Here is a 17,173-nt window from a genome sequence, read left to right as displayed (position 1 = left end):
ATTTGATGGGTTTACTATATGAGGGACATCATTTGTGATTATATTAGATAATCTTTAATCACCATTACCTTCTTTCTTTCTACTTACTTCAGTCTTGGGTTTTTTGGGTTTTTTTAATCTGTATTTACTGTGATTACTTCGAACTTTTGCTCTATGTTAGTAAATCAAGTTTTAGCTATTTCTACTCTGTTCCTTGTTGTTTTACTTTTATTAGTTTTATAATTATGTTGTTTTGTCCTTATTTTCTTTCAGCTCATTCTGCTTTTTTCTTTTTTCATCACAGGGTATGTGAGCTCTTGTTTTATTTAATGCATGCTCTTAAAATGTTTTGTGGTGGAAAGCATTTGTAGGAAATTCCCTTGTTTCTAGGGCTCTTCTAAATTGTGTCCTTTATCTACCATGTTTATGTTCTTTTCTTTCTGTGAATTGTTGGAAAAGCAAGTATGTTTATAAAATTGCTTTGCAATTTTTTTTTTCATTTTGCTCACATTCTATCCAGATTTTCTACTTTCTATTTGCTTTGAATCAGGATTCTTTTTCCTCTGTAAACTTCTGAAACCAGTTTGCTGCACTTTGTTTCCCTCTCTATACCTCTCTATATGGTTTGAGGGCTGGAAATTTTGTGTCTTCACACTGTGCTGTCTGTGACTTGAGGTGATGGTAGTGGATAGAGGAGATGATAGACATCAACTGAGGCAATTCTCAGTCTTAGAATATGTGAGCTCTGCTTTTCTGAAATGTTGTTAAATATCCTGTACCAGCTTTCTTTCACCCAGCTGGAGGTTGCATTTTCTTCTTGGGGGTGTGGGGAGGAATACTTTTGAGTTTAGGTTTGGATAACTATTTCCTGAAGATATACATGTGGTCCTCAAACCAGAGGGAAGCCTGGTCACAATGCTTACTTTTGACCCTATCCTGTGCAATCCTTTGACTGAGTCTGGAGAAACACAAAAGACTGGCTTAGAAAATGGGTAGCAGCAGAAACCTGGTAATGAAAACTAATTAACTGGATGATAGCACCATTACTTGAAAGATATTAGTTTTAAGTTTGAACCCAAATTAACAAAATGCAAATTTATATACCCAGCAAGGCTCTCATTCAGATTTGGGGAAATCAAAAGCTTTACAGAGAAGCAAAAGCTAAAAGAATTCAGCACCACCAGACCAGCATTGCAACAAATGCTAAAGGAATTTCTCTAGGTGGATAAGAAAAGGCCACAACTAGAAACAAGAAAATTACTAATGGAAAAGCTCACTGGTAAAGGCAAACATAGAGTAAAGGTAGGAAGTCATCCACACACAAATATGATATCAAAACCAGCAGTTGTGAGAAGAGGAGAGTACAAATGCAGGATATTGGAAATGCATTTGAAATTAAAAGGCCAGCACTTAAAACAATCTTGTTTATATACAGACTGCTATAGCAAAACCTCATGGTAACTACAAACCAAAAATCTACAATAGATATACACACACACAAAAGAAAAAGGAATCCAAACACAACACTAAAGTTAGTTATCAAATCACAAGAGAACAAAACAGGAAGGGGAGAAAAAACACCTACAAAAACAAATCTAAAATGATTAACAAAATGGCAATAGAATATACATATCAATAATTACCTTAAATATAAACAGATTAAATGTTTCAACCAAAAGACATACACTGGCTGAATGGATAACAAAAACTCTTAGAGGAAAACATAGGCGAAACACTCTTTGACATAAATTGTATCAGTATCTTTTTCAAGCCGTAGGGTAATGGAAATAAAACAAAAATAAACAAATGGGACCTAATTAAACTCAAAAGCTTTTGCACTTCAAAGGAAACCATAAACAGAACGAAAAGACAACCCACAGAATGGGAGAAAATATTTGGAAACAATGTGACCAACAAGGGATTAATCTCCAAAATTTATAAACAGCTCATGTAGCTCAATATCAAAAAAACAAACAACCCAATCAAAAAATGGGCAGAAGATCTAAATAGACATTTCTCCAAAGAAGACATATTGATGCCAAGATGCTCAACATCGCTAATTATTAGAGAAATGTAAATCTAAACTACAATGAGGTATCACCTCACACCTGTCAGAATGGCCATCATCAAAAAGTCTACAAACAATAAATGCTGGAGACGGTGTGGAGTAAGGGAACCCTCCTACACTGCTGCTGGGAATGTAAATTGGTACAGGCATTATGGAGAACAGTATGGAAGTTCCTTAAAAAACTATATATGATCCAGCAATCCCACTCCTGGGCATATATCCAGAGAAAAGCATGGTTCAAAAGAATACCTGCACCACAATGTTCATTGCAGTGCTGTTTACAATAGCCAAGACATGGAAGCAACCTAAATGTCCATACAGAGACAAATGGATAAAGAAGATGTGGTACATATATACAATGGGATATTACTCAGCCATTAAAAAAAATGAAATAATGCCATTTGCAGCAACATGGCTGGACCTGGAGATTATCATACTAAGTGAAGTAAGTCAGACAAAGACAAATATCATATGATATTGCTTATATGTGGAATCTAACAAAAATGATACAAATGAACTTATTTCCAAAACAGAAACAGATTCACAGACTTAAAAAACAAACTTATAGTTACCAAAGGGGAAAGGTGGGGGAAAGGGATAAATTGGGAGTTTGGGACTGACATATACACACTACTATATTTATTTGTTTGTTTATTTATTATTATTATTTTTGGTTTGGTATTTTTTTGGTATTATTTTTTTGGTTGTGTCATGTGGCTTTTTTTAGTTCCCCAACGAGGAATTGAACCTGGGCCCACGGCAGTGAAAGCCCATGTCCTAACCACTGGACAGCCAGGGATTCCCCACACTACCATATTTAAAATAGATAACCAGCAAGGATCTACTGTATAGCACAGGAAACTCTACTCAATATTCTGTAATAACCTAAATGGGAAAGAATTTGAAAAAGAATAGTTACATGTATATATATAACTGGATCACTTTGCTATACACCTGACACAACATTGTAAATCAACTATACTCCAATATGAAATAAAAATTAAAGAAAAAAAGATAATGTGTATATAGTAGATATTTATCATATTGGTTGCCCAGTGTCCAAAAGCTTTACCTATCTGGGAGGAACCCTAAGATAATAATAGGGAAGCAGCCCCCCTCCACTATGGAGGCCAAAAGGGCTGTTATCCCCCTGGGAGTATGAGCAAGGACAAGACCTAAGCACAGCCAATCAAATGCTGCCACCTGGACTTTATATCCTGAGGGGGTGACAACACAGCTCAGGCCAATTAGGGATGCTTCCTCGTGGCTGTGCAGGGAGGAGAGTCTGGAAGGGCAAAGTGCATGTCCAATGACAGTAGAACCCAGCACAAGGATGGTAGGTGTCCAGTAGCGCAGATACCAGTTTTGGGGTGCCGAGTGCCCTGTCAGTGAGTGGCACGTCCTGAGCAGCCTGCTACTGTGGTGAGTATCTGATCCATTTCTACTTTTCTTTGCTTCTAGGAGCCACCAGATACCCATCTGATACATTCCATTTCTACTTAAGGAACTGTAGTCGGTTTCTGTTATTTACAATCAAGAACCCTGACAAGTATAATATATCTGGGTTCAGGATTCACAAATCAACTGAGAAGACCTGGATACTTGGCAATTCATGTGAAACAGACTTAGGAATTTTTGTGCACCATGATATAATGGGTCAATAAAGTGGCGCGGCTGCCAGAGGCTACAGCGGGTAGGACAAAGAAGGTCAGAGGCCTGTTTCCTCATCCTCCTGCTCTTGTTAACTACAACTAGAGTGTATTTTCCTGTTTAAAGCATTTTATGTTAATGCAGACAGGGACGAATTAAAACTTGTCCAGTGGGAGAGTGATTAGGAAGGCGATGAGTCTTTATATGAAGAACCGGAGAAATTTAACTTAGAAAAGCCATACGGAAGACATTCTATGATTCTTTTAAATTATGTTACCAGTGAGATAATTTTATAAAAATGTAATGGTACAAAGGCAGATGAAAAATGGCCTTAAAAAAACAGCACCCACTCTCTGCACCAAATATCGGATCTGGGTAGATATCACAAAAAGTGAGAGAAAATGAGAGATGAAACTTTCCAGATGGGACTAGGATGAGAAACGAGTGTTGTTTGAACAACTAACTTGCATCACTAGTAGAATGAGCCTGGAGGGACCATTTCCTGGTTCCACGCACTTTCCTCTTGGAGGCCCTTACTCATGGGATGCAGATATCTTTCTCCCAGAAAACGTTCATAAAATAACTAAATAACTGGAGTCCAGAGGCTCCAGATGATTCACCTTTTCCATCATAGAAGAAATACAAGATCCTTTACATGAAATTTCTAAAAATCTTATATTTGTATGGAAATATGTATGGAAATATGTTAATATAAATGTTTCAGACATTACATGAAATTTCTAAAAATCTTATATGTTCTGGTATAATGTTATAAGTAATAATCCTAGTTATTACTTTAAAATGTATATCTCAGAAATTAAAAAAAAAAAAAAGAAATACAAGATCTAAATTTACTGAAATATTCCAAAGGTATACTACTGTATACTCTCATATTCTCACTTTGCTTTCTGGTTTCTAATGTGTTAAAGTGAGTGATAAGCCCCAAACCCTGTTCTTTCCTTGCAACTTCATAATAAATCTAAGGCCACTTCCATCATCAGTGTGTCCCTGAGGATAATGGTGATTATTTTGAATTAACTATTTCAAGTAAGAAATGATAAATATATCTCGGATGTGCATCTATTACTTGCATATCTCTTCTAACTTCTATGTGGAATGTAAGAATTGAAATAATTAAGGTTATTTTGCATTTGCAAGAAATAAAAATCTCTGAAGGTCATTAAACTCTTTTGCTAGCTTGTATGTAAACTGGTTCTACCACTCTCAGGATCCACTGGCATCAGGAATTGAGAAAAGTTGTGGGGAAACGAAGGCCTCCCCACCTTCAACTCTCCTTGGCAGAGCACGGAGGACCAAGGCTTCTCCAGGGGAAATACAATCTGGCGATTCAATACCAGCAGGATTTAGACAGTCAAACAAGAGCTTCATTCACGCTCATGAGAGCTGCTAAAAGCAATATTGCTGTGAGGATCCTTCTGACTACTGAGCACGCATATTAACCAGCCTGACTTTTGTTCCGCGTTTTTACAGTTATGGCAAATGATCCGGGTTAAGCCATCTCTTCTTCTCCCTGTCCTGTCTTGTGACACATATTTCAGCAAAGTCTGATTGAGGCCTAAAGAACAATCTGTACCAACAGAACAGGCTGTGAGCTCCTTGGGGTGGGGTTGGGAAGGTGTGGAGAGAGGGAGGCTTGGCTTACTGAGTTTTCTCTCTCTTGCACTTAAGAACACTTACAAGCAGGTAGTAAAGGACTGTTGGATTGAATTGAACTAAAAGGAGTGGAACTAACTGGCCCATAATATCAAAACCATACACAAACAAGGAACACTTGCTAGGTAGCTGAACAATTAAATTAATAGATAAAGCAATGTTTTGGCAGGGAGAGAAGCTGGGAAAGTATTTTTCCTTGATCTTCATATTATAGCTTGACCCATTGTAGAATAATTTATTAAGAAATAAGAAAACAGAGGAAGGCCATTTTAAAGAAAGTCAATAAGCATAGCATTTTTTTTTTTTTTTACTCCTATTGTCATATTAGGTTTGTTACTTAGGAGAAATTGTCAACAATTCCAAAATAAAAAAATCACAAGACAGTTAAATTTATAATTATATTTACCTAAAACAAAGGAAAAAATTAAGGACTTTATTCCATTTCTCCTCACTAAAATTTAATTCTCTCTCTTTAAAAAATTCTTCATATTGAGGGCAATAGAAATGACATACTAATTTTTATTTATTTAAACAATTTCCAAAATGCTACATTAGGCATGAACTGGCATTACTGCACCTAGTACAGCAAGAGGAAGGAATGCATAAAGATAAAAGTAGATTTTAAAGAATTCAAAAACAGAAAAATAGTAGTACTAATAAATAAATCCAAAACCGAACAAAATTAACCCTATTTTTAAAAATAAATTTATTTATTTATTTGTTTTTATTTATTTATTTTTGGCTGCATTGGGTCTTCGTTGCTGCACTGGGCTTTCTCTAGTTGCAGTGAGTGGGGGCTACTCTTCATTGCAGTGTGTGGGCTTCTCATTGTGGTGGCTTCTCTTGTTGCGGAGCATGGGCTCTAGGCGCATGGGCTTCAGTAGCTGTGGTACGCGGACTCAGTAGTAGTGGCTTGCAGGCTCTAGAGCGCAGGCTCAGTAGTTGTGGTGCACGGCCCTATTTGCTCCACGGCATGTGGGATCCTCCTGGACCAGGGCTTGAACCCATGTCCCCTGCATTGGCAGGTGGACTCTGAACCACTGCGCCACCAGGGAAGTCCCAATAATTAACCCTTTTTTTTTTTTTTAATATTACTTTATTTATTTATTTATTTTTATTTTATGGCTGTGTTGGGTCTTCGTCCCTGTGCGAGGGCTTTCCCCAGTCGCGGCAAGTGGGGGCCACTCCCCATCATGGTGCGCGGGCCTCTCCCCATCGCGGCCTCTCTTGCTGCGGAGCACAGGCTCCAGACACGCAGGCTCAGCAACTGTGGCTCACGGGCCTCGTTGCTCCGCGGCATGTGGGATCCTCCCAGACCAGGGCTCTAACCCGTGTCCCCTGCACCGGCAGGCAGATTTCCAACCACTGCGCCACCAGGGAAGCCCCTAACTCTATTTTTTTAATGGAGAATGCACACAAACTAAAAATAGGAAATGGAAATAAATTAATAACCCCAGACATAAGGGAAATGAATAGCCTTATAAAAGCTGATTTTGCTCAGCTCTATGCAAATAAATTTTTTAAATATACAAAATAGATTATTTTCTAGTAAAATATTAATTGCCAATGTTATCCTCAGAAGAGACAGACAATCAAAACATAGCAATTACTATGAGAGAAATGTGAAAAGTTGTCAAATTTCCTACCAAAAATAAACAAATAAATAACACCCTAGTCACAAATGATTTTACCAGTAAATTTTACCAACTTTTAACTAAAAGATGACACCAAATGTTCTAAAGTATGTAGAAAAGACAAAAAACCTCCAGATCCTCCTGACGAAGCCAGCCTAAAACTGATAGCAAAACATGACAAAGGAACACAAAACAGAAATCACAGACCAAAAGCACTTACGAGTATCAATGCAGACTCCAAACAGATTCAACATCACATAAAAAGAATAGCATACCTTCTCCAAAGAAGGCATACATATGGCTAAGAAGCACATGAAAAGATGCTCAACATCACTAATTATTAGAGAAATGAAAATCAAAACTACAATGAGGTATCACCTCACTCCGGTCAGAATGGCCATCATCAAAAAATCTACAAACAATAAACGCTGGAGAGGGTGTGGAGAAAAGGGAACCCTCCTGCACTGTTGGTGGGAATGTAAATTGATACAGCCACTATGGAGAACAGTATGGAGGTTCCTTAAAAAACTAAAAATAGAGCTACCATATGACCCAGCAATCCCACTCCTAGGCCTATATCCAGAGAAAACCATAATTCAAAATGATACATGCACCCCAGTGTTCACTGCAGCACTATTTACAATAGCCAAGACATGGAAAAAAACTAAATGTCCATCAACGGAGGAATGGATAAAAAAAATGTGGTACATATATACAATGGGAATGTTACTCAGCCATAAAAAAGAATGAAATAATGCCATTTGCAGCAACATGGATGGACCTAAAGATTATCATACTAGGTGAAGTAAGTCAGACAGAGAAAGACAATTATCATATGATATAGCTTATATGTGGAATCTAAAAAAATGGTACAAATGAACTTATTTACAAAACAGAAATAGAGTCACAGATGTAGAAAACAAACTTATGGTTACCAAGGGGGGGAAGGGGGAGGAGGGATAAACTGGGAGATTGGGATTGATATATACACACTACTATACATAAATAGATAACTAATAAGAACCTACTGTATAGCACAGGGAACTCTACTCAATACTCCGTAATGACCTATATGGGAAAGAATCTAAAAAAGAGTGGATATATGTATATGTATAACTGATTCACTTTGCTGTACAGCAGAAACTAACACAACATTGTAAATCAAATATACTCCAATAAAAAATAATTTAAAAAAAGAATAGCATACCTTGATAAAATATGATTCGTATAAGAAATGCAAAGATGGTTCCATTTGAGGAAATATGTATCGATATAATTCACCCTATTAGTGTTAAAAAGAGAAAAATCATATGATCATCTTCATAAGGGCTTTTAGAAAGCATTTAAAAAATTTCAACAATTCTTGATTAAAATGCTTAAAACATGATAAAATCATGTTATATCATTCATATATATACATGTATGTCCCAACCGGAAAGCCTATGCTCTTATGCTCTATAGGGATACAGAAGGATGTCTACCCTCACAATTATAACCCACCATCATCATTCTGGAGGTAATAGCCTACCTAATTAGACAACAGAAATAAATAAGAGGTACAAAAATTGGATTGTAAAGATAGAATTAAGATTAACCATTATTAATAGATAATATGATTACGCACCTGAAAAACTCAGGAAAGAAAATCACCTGAAAAAATATGACAAACAACATGAGTATTCACTAAGGTAATTAGGAACAAAGCAAATGTAAAAAATCATTAGCCTTTCTTTTAGGAAAGCTCTATGAAATTGCCAATATTTAACTTTTTTAGACTTCAGAAATGGCAGTTCCATATAGCTTAAACTAATGTATACAAATAACAACCACTGAGAAAACATAACAGGTAAAAGAAGCCATTTATAATGGTCACAAAAAAGACAAAATATTCAATACTTCAGTACAGGATAAAACTAAGAAATGTTCACAATCCATACAAAGAAAACTAAAAAAAAGCTCTAAGAGACACAAAATAAAACTTGAGTGGAAAAACACATCCTTTTCTGAGATAGGAGGCTTCAACATCAAGAAGATGCCTGCTTCATCCCAATTAATCTAGAAATATAACACAATCTCAATGAAAACACCAAAAGAAATTTTTTTTAAGTAGAAAAACTGATTTTAAAGTTCTTACTGGAAAAAAAAAAAAAGTAATAGCCAAGAACCTTATGTAAAAACAGGAGAACAGTGAAGGAAGACCCGCCTTACAAGATAACATAGCATTATAAAACTGCAGTAGTCTAAACAGTGTGTGCTTTGTGAATGAAGTCAACGGAATAGATTCCAGAATACAGAAATACACTTATATATGAAGAATTTTAGCATGATAAAAGTGGTATTTTAATTAAATAGGTAAAGGATTGATTATTAAATTAAAAACTGTTGGACAGTTAGTTAACTGAGGGATGATGTGAAAAGCAATACTTCACCTATAGACCAAGATAAATTTGAGATAGATCAACAGATTTAAAAGTAAACAAACTAATAGAAAAAAACATGGAAAGATTTTTGTGAGATTCTAAGTTCTTAGGAAGTTCTTTGGAGAAAGAATTTTGGAAGCTCTTTGGAGGAGCAAGCATTTTAAAAGTCTCAGGAGAAATTAGAAGTTTTAAGAAGTCTGATTTTCTGACCATCAGTTGAAGAATGGGTTGGTTTAAACTTCTGAAAGTTTCCTCTTAGAGGTAGGAGCGGGGAATTCCAAGCACTTCCTTTGTGCCTGTTTAAACTGTTGATAAATAAATGTATTGCCTCTTTCACAATCTCATTGTGCAGGTCTTTAGTGGAGGGAGGTATAACACAGAAGTCAGGTGAATTACCTTCTGCTTTGAAATTCGAAGGGAATTAGTTTGAGCTCTTGAGTGCCTTCTCAGTGAAATCGGGGTAGTCTGTGCATTTTCCAATCACCTCAGTATCTGGAGAATTAATTTCATTTATCAACTGTTCTGCATTGCTTTGTCCCAATGAGGAGCATCAGCCCTTTCCCCCTCATCTCCCCTTAAATTGTCATTCACACAAGGCATTTATGTATGGAGTGAACTTTACAGAAGGTTGCTTGGTTTCCCTTTTCCTTTGAGACCCTTTTCACACCTTCTTACCTTAAGCTTACCTGGGCTCTCGGGTTCTCTACTCATCAGCTCAATTCTCTTTATGTGCAGAACTATTTTGATCTTTTCCAGGCCTGCCTTTGCATATCTCCAAACTCATCAGTGTGTTTTGCAGAAACAATGGCTGATCTAAGGGAAGGTGAACCTTGAGCCACAAGGAGAAATACTGGCAAAGACTTTTCTTTTTGGCCTCTATGTGAAGTGGGGAGCAGATATTTTGTCACAGGTAGGAATCACTATTCCACTGTCCTTAGAAGGCAGAAGTGGCTACCGTCAGTTTTGGTCTTACATAATTTGCTTCTTCTCCATCATAAAAAGGACCAGATTTCATAGCCTCTGTGATAGAATTTTCCTCCTTGCCTAACATTATTCACTACATAAAAGAAACAAGAAACAATATAAAGGTAAAACAAAACAATAAACTCATTATGGAGCTCCTAGGTCCTGTGAGAAAGTGTTAGATCTAAATCCTGTTATGCATATTTGAATACTATTCCTAAAATGTTTGGACCACTCAAAGGCTAGGATTCATGGGCAAGTGTTATGATTTTAAAAGTTACTTAGGTTATTAGGTTGACTTGAAGTCATGTCCCTGCCAACACTTCAGTTAGTTCTTTCAGAATACTGGGACAGATCACTCTACTTTTAAAGATTCTGATCCTCTATTCCTTTAAATGTTTGGGGAAGACATTTCTTTCCTATTTCCAACATTCTACAATTTCCCAGTATCTTCCTCTGGGATAATAATAATATTTCTATTGCTCAGTACTCTCAAAGAAGAAGGGACATTTGCATTCCATAGTGTTTAGACTGTGGTACGTAAATGTATCCCAGATTATTCTTCGTATTATTTTATTTCTGCTATCAGTGGTTGTATTGTTGTTTTGTTTCTTTTTTTAAAACACATACTTTCCAATAGGTAACTCACACATACAGTTAAAAATTCAAAAGGCATAAAAGACTATATACCTAAAAGTGAGTTTCCCTCCCACTCCTATCCCTCATCTATCTAATCCTCTTTTGCAGAGGAAACCACTGGGACTAGTTTCTTACCTTTCCAAGGTATTTTATACCCCCAAACCCCCTTCACGATAGATTACATTCTATACATTCTATATTCTATGCACGCTGTTCTGCGTTTTGGTTTTCACTTAACCAATATAGCTTGGGGATTGTTTTATATCTGTACATCCAGGACTGCCTTATCTTTAATTTCTTAAATCTTTAAAGTGCACATCATTCCACTTTACGGAGGTACCATGATTTATTTAACCAATCCCAATCAATGGACATTTACTTTAGTTCTAATCTTGTGCTGTCACTAACAGTTCTGCAATGAATTACTTTATATGTAGGTCATTTTGCACATGTGAGAACATTTGAAGGATACATCTGTAGAAGCAGAATTGCTGAATTTAAGGGTATGGGCATTTACAATTTTGATAACCATCGCCAAATTGCCCACCAAAGGGCAAACACCTATTCTTGTTTCCGCTGGCAAACATTTGAGAGTATCTGTTTCCTAGACCCTGACCAACAGAGCACATTATCAAGCTTTTTGAACTTTGTCAGCCTTACAGGGGAAAAGTGGTATCTCATACTTTTAATTTAGATTCTTCTCACTGAGCGATTTAAAATGTCAACTTTATCATAGACTAAATTTATCTATTTGACGCCTTTCTGGGCTTTCTAGTTTATTCCATTGGTCTCTCTTGTCTCTTCATACACTATAGTGTTTTCATCACAGTACCTTTACACTATGTTTTACTCGATAGTAGGTCTAATTACCCTTATTACTCTTCTTTCCCCTAAGAAATTTCCTTGCTATTCTTGTTTATTTTTCCAATATAAATTTGAGAAATAGTTTGTCTTCAAATAAAATCCTGCTGCATTTATATTGAGATTGCATCATATCAATAGATTACTTAGGCATACCACTACTCACTTGTTATTTAAGGCTTACCATTTCTTGTCCATATCTTTTGAATAATGTCTTCCTTGTGCTTATAACACTGTCTTAAATAAAATGTTTTCTTATTCATTCTTCACAGCATCTTTGGAAACAGGCAGGGAAGATAGGAGATACGGGATTAGTCCCAGATTATATTTGATAGATCTTAACCCAGTTTTATATCTACTATTTGATAATGCCTCATCAGTAAGTAGATTTTAAGAAAATTCAAAAACAAAACAAACTTTTCCACCCACAACTAAATTTTCCTATTGCAAAAAGCGAGCAATATGGAAGCACAATTCTGCAGTGTATTTTTTGTGCGGTGATCTGTGGCCAAGCAGTGTGGAATGCATTCCAATCATGGAGTAACAATCTCAAGAGAATTTTGAAACCAGAGTTGGCTTGAATGCTGTACAATGACACCCAGGATCTTGGCTTACTTCCCAGATTTTCCCTTTTTGGTTTTCTAGCAAGTTTGGTCATGCCTGGGAATTTGCTGAATATGGCACTTGGATCAGTGACTTCTTGAATGTTACGTTGGGATCAATGGCATTTGTCTGCCCAAGGGGTTTTGGACTATAATTTTTAGATAAACCGCTGTTGTAAATAAGTTCTCAGGAAGCCCTGGCACAAGGGTGCAGACAGGAAGGGCAGTTTGTGAATTGTTAATGGAAGGCAAAGATCTTGTGAGAGAATGTTCTACTGTGAATAGTATCGAGTTGCATACCTGGGCACACTGGTGTTCCAGCTGGAAGATCGTCAAGTTTTTAAATAAATATCTAATGTATTTAAAAGCTATCTTTAATGCCACCCTTGACACTCACTAAAGGTCAGCCAAGACTTGATAAACAGTTGCTAATCTGCAGTAACCTGGGCACTGCCTACCATCACCCTAGTTCAGTTAACGTGGAGAGAGCTGAGAAAGCGCCTACATTAGTTACTGAATTACTTAGGACACAAATATGTGTCGACATATATCTGAGTATATTTTTGGATTACATTTCCAAAACAAGTACTGTTTGCATCATTTATTTTTAGTCAACACTTTTCTCCTCAATGTCATGTGTAATTAAGACCTTAGGTAAAATATTTTAAAAATGTACAGCAGTGTGACACACATACTCAGGTAACATCTGAGGCTTTTTGCCACCGCATAAATGAGAACTTTCTTTAGCTCGTCCCTCTGCAACAAAAAGACTACTGTGTTCTAAACTAGAATGTTATGCAAGAATCTGAATAGCGTACAGTTTACTGAATGCTCAGCCTGTTTAGTGACATACCAAAAAAGTAGGACAAAGGCTAAAGGCAAAAATGTGGGGCAAGTTTTAAGCAGTGAAGTTAAAGGCATATGGATGTTGAAATGTTCAATTATCAAGGCAGAGACCAGGTTGTAAAATCTAGCTAATAAAAGTATAAAGATGAGCAGTGAATGGGATAGTTGTTTGATTCAATGATCTCACTTGTTTGTTGAGCATTAAGAGTGTTGCCAAAATTCTGAAATTAGACCTCTCTGAACAGAGAATGGTGATGATGAGATGGTGTTTTATATCACTTGCCTTTTATTCCCACTATCACGGGAACTCCTTAGATTATACATATTAACCATTTATACATGAGAAATTAACGAAAGGTGAGGCAAAATGGGGAGCAAAAAGTAAAGTGTTACAGTAAATTAGGTAAAGGGTGTATAAAGTTAGGACAGCATTTTCAAGTCTAAGAAAATGACATAAACACAAATTTCATGATTCTCCTCATATTAATAGAATTTGTGTCAAACAAGTCATATGAGAGTCTGACGAACCTCTTAGAGAAATGTAAAACGTGATTTAAACTAAAGAGGGGACTTCCCTGGCAGTCCAGTGGTTAAGACTCTGTGCTTCTAATGCAGGGGATGCAGGTTGGATCCCTGGTCGGGGAACAGAGATCCCACATGCTGCATGGCGTGGCCAAAAAAGAAAAAGAAAACAACAAAAAACTAAAGGGAATTCTAGTTCCTTTTGATGACAATTTTTCATTTAAGATTTATGGACTCCTTAGGGACCTCTATATAGCTCAGACCCTGAGTGCCTTTATATATATATATATATATATATATATATATATATATATATATATATATGTGTGTCATTGTAGAGAACTGTCTGAAAGATTTCAGAGTCTGAATTCTGCAATAGACTTCACACCATTAAAAATGTGGTTCCAGGATGATTATGACAGATTACAATACAGGATATTTTTCAGCCTTTCAAAACCTAGGGAATGCGAGTTAACCATTCCCAGGATTGTTTTATTCCTGGGCGATAATATTTAGGTGCTGTATGAACTTAAAGGAGCACAGGTAAGATTATACTCATTGGGCAACTCACTTGTCAAGACATCGGCCATTTCTGCTCGTAGCCCTGAAGGGGGCAAAGCAGGATGTGATCACCTTGGTTTATTCCTCTCATGAAATATGTTCATTTCTATCCTGCTTGCAAACACTGTGGTTATTTTTACCAGCATCTGAGACCACAAGCAGGGGAGTAAGCTAGAATTTTGACTGAGTTACAATTCTCAGGCTTTTACCTACAGATAGTGAGGTAGAGTCTAGTCCTGAGGCCCATCTGGACTGTCTTCCCACGCATTGCACTGGGAGAGGCAACACAGTACAGGCTTGAGCATCATACACCGCAGCTCCATCTTCTTGTAGCTGTGTGACCAGGGTCTGGTTACCTCAATCTTTCTATGTCTTGGTTTCCTTGTTGAAAAATAAGGCCTGACAACAGTGTTTACCTCAGGAGGGCACTGTAAACATTAAACGAAGGAATTCACCTAAAGCATCTAGAACAGTGCCAGGTAGAGAGCAAACAGGTAAATGTTAACAATAATTTTAACAAAAGCCACATGATTGAGGGTTTAATAAATTTGGCAAGCTAGTAAGCTCTCCCCCTCCTCTGATGCATATAGACATATCTTTAAATCTTCTTACAGTTGAGAGAGGGAAAAATGAGCAGGGAATCCTTGAGACAGGGGATGTCAGCAATCTTTACAACCATAGATCTAGTTGAGAAAAATTCCCAGGCTTCAATGTGTCAAACTGGAGTGTTCTCCAACTTGGGGTTACTATGAGGAGCCAGTCAGACAGCCCCAAATAAGATGCCCCAGTTGTTCCCACTTGCTAGGTCACTTTCCACTGTCACCGCCTGCGGGAGCAGTCCTTCCCCTCTGCTGTGCTGGGGTATCCTTTCCCCGCACAGGTCCTCTTTAGTACAGCACGTGATCAGTCAACCATCAGAGGCAAAAGTTTTGTGTAAGTACTGACACAAAACTTTGTACATTTATGTACAGGTACAAACTGGTGGTCCTCACCCTCCACAAAAGTTGTGGTCCCAAAGTTGACAGCTATTCATATGAAACCTGGAAAACATTCCCTTCTTCATAAACAAAACACAACAGAACATTATAAAGTCTCTCACAGAAGCAAATTAATTGACCAACTACCATTTCCCATGAACTCCCTCTTCTCCTCCTTTGCTTGTTTTCCCTTCCTTTATGTTTCAGTTGCAGAGAGGGTAAATCATAAATTACTGTCTGGTATAGAGAGAAAATAGTCTGCAGCTGGAAGGAATTGGGAAAGCACTGAGAATTTTCCTTTCCTAATCATGAATGCAGTGATTACTGACTTCAAAGTAAGTAAAAGCTCCGTAAATGGGAAATAAGCAGAACACATTCTAGGGTGAGGGGACAGCAAGTGCAAAGGCAGAGAGATGTGAACATGCACTGCTACGTTTTGGGAACAGCATATGGCAAGAAGGAAATTCTACTTAGTCACTGTAGGAAACACCACTGAGTTACTATGGGGCACAAGTTGGGGAGTAATTATGAATCCCTAATTAGGCATTTTTGTTCTGCACAGGTAAATACAACATTATTTTAAATAGTACACCCAAGGTCTATTTTCAAGTTCACCCTGGCATATAATACTTCCTACTTCTTTTCTGCCACATCCTAGGAGCTATTAATTTTGCTTTCTTTGGTTGTGGAAAAAGCAAGATCCCTTCTGCCTGAGCCTCTTGGTTCCATGTAGGGTTTGCCTATTCTCAAGGCTTCTCCCAATTCAGCAATTCCCATGAATTTCGGTCATGTAATTTTCATGGTTATGCCTAGCACTTACACAGTACCACTCTAGATATAATTCAATAAATTTGAGCCCCTACGATGTAGTGACCTATGGAGAGTCCGATGATGCTCCCTACCTTTAAAGAGCCCGTCAGTAAGTGAAAAAGCGACAGGTAATCAAACCCCAAATCAAGGCAAAATGAAACCAGTGCAACACACACATTGTTAATGGGGGGGTGCTAAGGACTGAATATGTCCCCCCTAAAGTCATATGTTGAGACCTAGTCCCCAGTGTGATAGTGTTTAGAGGTGGGGCCTTTGGGAGGTGATTAGGTCATGAGGGTAGAGCCCTCGTGAATGGGATCAGTGTTCTTATAAAGAAGTTGCAGTGGAAGATGCAGTCAATGAGGAAGTGGTCTCTCACCGGACACTGAATCTGCCATTGCCATGAATCTTGGACTTCCCAGTCTCCAGAGCTGAGAGAAATGTTTGCTGTTTGTAAGCCACAGAGTTGATGGTATTTTTGCTACAGCAGCCCAAATGGACTCTGATGAGAGCTCACAAGCTGTTATTAATTTCAACCAGAGGATTGAGGAAAAGTCTTCAAAAGACACTGTCCTTAAACACAGACTTTCCATTAGGGATGTGGAGGTTATTTTTGGTCAAATGATTATTAACTTGAATTCTTCTGGACCCAAGGGACAGAAACCCATCTCAAAATAGCTTAAGCAAATAACAGGAGAGTGGAATTGGGAACACTAGGGGTGGCATTTGCTTCAGTTCTCCAGGAACTCTTGGCCCTGCTCATCTGTGTGTGCTCCCTTCTCTCCCATAGCAGAGGGACATAACCCATGTTGCAGGAGGGAGGGGTGGAGTTTGACTACAGGTGGCTGCATGCTACCATGTGCCACCAGACTGCACTGAATAGCCACAGAAGGCTACCTGCACACATGGGCCAGCAACTCAGTCCTACGGAAGGCCTCTTCTTGGTCTAGTTTGGGGCATGTGCCCA

At 37.6% G+C, this 17,173-nt stretch overlaps 1 protein-coding gene across 3 annotated transcripts in view; it reads right to left on the bottom strand.

The window, feature by feature from the left end:
- Positions 1–8,212: 8,212 nt before the first annotated feature.
- DDHD1 (DDHD domain containing 1) overlaps positions 8,213–17,173 on the bottom strand; it is a 118,243-nt gene continuing 109,282 nt past the window's right edge. The window contains exons 13-16 of one of the 3 annotated variants that reach the window (XR_014260764.1): positions 14,629–14,847; positions 12,073–12,163; positions 8,630–8,655; positions 8,213–8,287 (exon numbers count right to left, since the gene is read on the bottom strand). Coding sequence is in view for 2 of the 3 variants with exons in the window: in XM_082450355.1 (XP_082306481.1) it covers positions 14,650–14,847 (198 nt within the window). In the remaining variant the exon portion in view is untranslated. Of the gene's footprint in view, positions 12,164–14,628; positions 14,848–17,173 lie in introns of those variants that run through there. The other 2 variants (XM_082450355.1, XM_082450366.1) reach the window with 2 other exon arrangements.

Source organism: Balaenoptera physalus (assembly GCF_965194825.1).
Source record: "Balaenoptera physalus genome assembly, chromosome: 2".
NCBI classification, from domain to species: domain Eukaryota; kingdom Metazoa; phylum Chordata; class Mammalia; order Artiodactyla; family Balaenopteridae; genus Balaenoptera; species Balaenoptera physalus.
This window is presented reverse-complemented; position numbering and strand designations above follow the sequence as displayed.